The sequence below is a fragment of the Pelophylax lessonae genome (assembly GCF_965119305.1).
Source record: "Pelophylax lessonae genome assembly, chromosome: 9".
NCBI classification, from domain to species: Eukaryota; Metazoa; Chordata; class Amphibia; order Anura; family Ranidae; genus Pelophylax; species Pelophylax lessonae.
Genome location: NC_138776.1, coordinates 107,292,592 through 107,297,754, shown reverse-complemented (window position 1 = coordinate 107,297,754; position 5,163 = coordinate 107,292,592). Strand labels below are relative to the sequence as shown.

Here is a 5,163-nt window from a genome sequence, read left to right as displayed (position 1 = left end):
GCTGTTTTTCATTGTTTTTTCATAAAGAGGAGACATTTGCATTCCTTTTTTTTTTTTCACATTCAGGCTTCGTTTAGCTTCTTCCAAAGACCTGAACATTTGGTGTGTTCATTTGGTTATGTGGCATGTTTTACTGAATGAAATCAAAATTTTCAAAGTAAAAAGAAAACAGTGCTCTGTTGTTAGCCCACTTCATAAAACACAGGGCCACCATCATTAGTTACTGTTCTTTGTCAAATAGGCCAATCAGAACAATCTATCATTTCTGCCTTTAAAATGCCTGATTTAAACCCTGTTATTATAGTGACTGTTCATAGTGTATTATGTCTGACAGGGCTAACTGGCAATGCATTCATCCTTATAGTGCATTTCCTAGACTGGCTGAAGAAATATGAATTCAACCCTTGTGATGCAATCATTAACAGTATATGTATTTCCAACATGTTTCTCCAAGGGGCAATTTTATTTAATGAGGTCTGCTACTACATGTTTCCAATATTTCTTTATCACAAATGGGTAAACAACTCCATAATAGTCATCATGTCTTCACTGGCATTCTGTAGTCTTTGGTTCTCCACCTGTCTGTGTTTTTACTATTGCGTGAAGATCACTAATTTCAGTGGGACACTCTTCCACAAGCTTAAGTCAAAGCTGCCAAGAATGGTACCATGGATGTTAATACTCTCCTTTGCTATGTCTAGTTCTGCCGGCATACCAGCTTACTCGGACCTCTACATGGCAGTTCCCTCGGTCACTACTAATTTTACAAGGAACAGAACATTAGCACTTTCTTTCGATGTTAAGAGCAGCTGTGGTTGTCTTTTTCAGATCTATATGTTGTTTTCTGGTGTGGCGTTCACTATTATATTCCTTACAGCTGGGGCAATCATCACATCTCTCAGCAAGCATATGATAAGGATGAGACAGAACAGTGAAGGTTCTGGCACTGGGAAAATCAATTCTCACTTATCAGCTGCAAAAACGGTTACCTCTCTGTTACTTCTTTACCTGATATTCTATGGAGCTTTAAATTTAATATTTAATGGATCCTCATCTGAAGTGGGTAGCATAATCTTTTCTCTCTGCATCATTGTGGCTGCTAGCTTCCCGACGATAAACTCCATAATTTTGATCTTGGGGAACCGGAAACTTACAAATGCTTTTAAGAAATTGTTGGGTATAAAATCTGTTGCTGGTGGTAACAGTGAAGTCACTGGTACTGGATCCTAATTTTTAAAAACTTAGAAGTTGGCACCCCACCAAATTGTATAGTTGGGAAAAGAATTGAATATTCAGGATCATAAATACCAACAAATTGACTGCATAGCAATTTTTTTGCAGTCACTACCATCGCCAAACCCCCATAGCATTGTATAGAATGATAAAATCCTCTCAAATATATGAATACATTTTAAGTAGATCTAAACTAAATCACTACAATCTCATATAACAGGGGTATTGAAGTAAAAAAATTCATTGAAGTCTAGTCAGAAAAATCTTCTTACACCATAGGTCCGTGTATTGCATGTTTGTTCCATGACTCCTTCACATCATATCCCCCTCCTCACAATATCACAACCCCATTCTTACATCAGTGTCCTCAGTCCCCCTTTACATTACAGTCCCCCACATCATAGTTTCCCCTTCACAGCAATGTCCTCAGCCTCCTTCACATAACCCACCTCTTCATCCCCTTTACAGTAGTGTTCTGAACCTCCCGTCACATCAACAACCCCCCCCCCCCACAGTAATGTCCTCTGTCCCCCTTTACACCCCCCCTCAATAGTGTCCTCCTTTGCCCCCTTCACATTGCCACCCCCAGCAGCATTCTCTTTTGCACCCCTTCACATCGCCACCCCCCCCAGCAGCATTCTCTTTTGCACCCCTTCACATCACCTTTCCATAGCTGTGTCCTTCTTTGCCCCCCTGCCCCCCTTAACATCTCCCCCCAACAGCAGTGTTCTCCTTTGCCCCCATCACATTATACCACCCTCCCCCCCCCACAGCACCACCCGCAAAGAATAGCCCCCATTACTTTCGGACCTTAAACGCTACACAGTAGAGCAGAGAGCGAAAGGCACAGCAGTACTGTATGGAGGGTAGGAGCGGGAGCTGCTGGAGTTGACTTTTCATATTAGCAAGCTGGTGATTGGTTGCTAGGACAGTCCTGCATCCTAGCAACCAATCACCTACCGGTTAAAGAGGATCTGCACCCGCCACTCCCATTTTTTTTTTTTTATTTCACCCCTCTTACCTTAAGGTGGTATCTGCAGATTTCAGATACTTAAGCCCCGTACACACGTACCGATCGTCGGCGAACGATCGGCCATCTTTTGTCCCCGGGCTGTCGGTGTCTGTTGAAAAGTGCAAAGACAGCACAAGAATTTTGTCCGCCGACTACAGCCAACTGCAGAAGTGATGTCATGTAATGGTTAACTTTCCCTGTGTTTTTTCTTTTCTGAGCATGCCCAGTCTTGCAAATCTGCGGTCTGTCGGCCGAATTCTGTACTGACTGGCGAACAATCGGCCGCTCTGGTGTCGGCATACAAAAATTTTAATGCTTGCATGACAGATTCTTGTCGGCAGAATGTGCGCTGACGGCTTTCGGAGGCATCATACTAACAAGCGTACAATCGGCAGATCGTTCGTCGGCCGACGCTTGTCTGCCGACGATCGGTACGTGTGTACGGGCCTTTACCCATCCAACAGATCCAGCAATGTCACACTGAGATCCTCTCATGTTTGGCCACAGCCATGTTCCGCGCCACCATTTTCTTTCTGATGTCATCGAGAGGTCCGCCAGCTCTTCCTTGTTCAGCAGGTATGCCTCCTGATGACGCGCTGATAGGCCCGTCCCTTCCTCCTTTTCTGAATGGAAGGCTATGCCTTCTGGGATATGTGATGTGTATATCCCTGTAGGCACAGTAGGCAGTGTACATGTCATTCGCCTAAGGTGGGGCCGGACATTTTTACCTAAAAAAAGGTAAAAAAAAAAAAAACACAAAACAAACCAGTGCAATACATACAGAGGATGGACGAGGGGGTAGAGTGGAGGGAAGTAGCGGAAGAGGGTGAAGGTCTACTTTAACTTAAAAAGTTAACTTGGGCAACTCCCACTCACTGTTCAGTGCTGCTGTACCTCCCGCTCTCTGCTTTGCTGTGAGAATGACATCAGCAGAGGCTGGGGAGGCTGGCTTCTAAATGGTTTGACCATGGTGGTCTGGATGGGACAGGAACTCGATACGGATCCGCTGTCTGCCATTTAGTGATGCCTGTCATATAAGTTTGAACATGTTATTGTAATTCCAAAACAGTTTTTAATATTTTTAAATCTAGAGATTTCATTAACTAGTTCCCTTCTTGAGCATTTTTTATTTTTCGCACTGTAACGCTCTAGCGTTTGTTTAGAGAGTTGGATTTGCAGCTGCAGAATCTCCACTCAGTAGTCATGTAGAGATGTGTTGAATCACCATGTCCAACTCTCCAGACTCATCATTGTGGCCAGCCTGCTTCAGCATACAATATACAAACACTCAATAAGATGTTCCTGGAGTGATAGGTTGTATATGATAGTATAGAGGTGATGTGCTGAAAGGACAGGCGTGAGTTGTGATAGCAATGATGAGTACTCAATAGTAATGTTCAGGAGAGTAGTAGATGATGGTAGATAGGTTAGCAATCATGTGCAATAACAGGTGGTAGGGGACAGCAGATGGAGTGTACAAGAGAGGCTAACTTAGTGCAAGGATATAGATGGTAGTAGACTCAAGAGCTAGCAATCTATGTAACAGTGCAGATGATAGAAATAGTAATGCATAGATAGTAACAGTCCTTAGTATGCAGAAGTAGATAGTGTAAGTTTGATAGGAAGGAATCCCCTGTGGGGTACTTATCACTAGTTAGATTAGTAAGCTGAAGGGTCCGGTAATGAGTGAATGATCGGGTAGCGAGATACGGGATCAATAGCGAGGTTCCGGTCTATCCAGGTATGGCAATAGCTGGAGGCTCCGGCAGCGTAAGACGAGGCTGTATACCATGCGGTTTGAACGAACAATTTGTGAGAGAGAAGCCGGCGATTGAAATAGCCGCTCAGAGCGGCGCTTAGTGATGACGTCATGCGGCTTAAAGGTATATGCGTTCCACCTAGCTGAAAAGGTGGGACGCAATATGAAGAAGGAAATTACCTATAAGGGTACCGAAGGTACCAGAATCTTACACGCACACATGTTAAAATATTAATTTTTGGCTATAAAATGACTTATAACCACCAGAACATTATAAATTTACAGACAGCAAAGGCCTTGTAGAATAAAATTACCGTATTACAATTTTTTATGGTTTTAGTCAATTAAAATGTCCTGGAGATTTTAGTCAACTAAAATGTAGGAGATTTTAGTTGATTAAAATGCAGGAGATTTTAGACGACTAAAACAATTTGAATGACTAAAATACAACTAAAACTAAAATGGCATTTTAGTCATATTACTATGACTAAAACTAAATCGAAATTTGACGTCAAAATTAACACTGGTGTATACATACAATAGCCATTTTAATGATTGTAGATGCATTTTTAAAAACATTTGTTGGTGGTTTGAAATACTACACCATGGCAGCTCCTATGTGGCTCTGAATTCCTTTGCAGTGGTATGCAAGTGGTGCAGTTGATTTCCTAAATGCACAGCAGCACAATTTAAAGTGGAGTGGGCAAGTGGAGTATCTGACAAACCCTGAGGGTCCACTATTGTTACCTTGGAATGGGGAAGGAACACTGAGACCTATATTTGTGATATGGGTCATTTTATGAAGTTGAGGGTATATCTAACTTCATTATAGAGGGAACACAGAGTGTGGAAAAGTGTTGTTTTGCAGCACCTGGAACCTGGAATCATTACCCTTCCTATGTATGCATAGACTGAAAGTGATGAAGTTATTGTGGACTTTTATTTTGGTTCTTGATGGACATATATTTATATTATTTGGATTGTAATTGAGTGATGTGAAGCATTACATGTGGATATATGTGTATAAAATATATATTTTTGAGACACTAAAAGACACATTTGGAAGAATATAGTTTATTTAAATGTATTTTTCAGCAGCACAACATATTTGCTCATATATATTTTTAATTGGTGGTGAACTTACACAGTTTTTTGTACA

At 41.7% G+C, this 5,163-nt stretch overlaps 1 protein-coding gene across 1 annotated transcript; it reads left to right on the top strand.

The window, feature by feature from the left end:
• Nucleotides 1–540: 540 nt before the first annotated feature.
• On the top strand, nt 541–1,230 carry LOC309564255 (taste receptor type 2 member 39-like; the record flags this gene model as incomplete). Its single annotated transcript, XM_082268880.1, has 1 exon — nt 541–1,230. The coding sequence occupies one exon, from the start codon at nt 541–543 to the stop codon at nt 1,228–1,230; it is 690 nt and encodes a 229-aa protein (XP_082125006.1).
• Between the last annotated feature and the right edge of the window lie 3,933 nt (nt 1,231–5,163).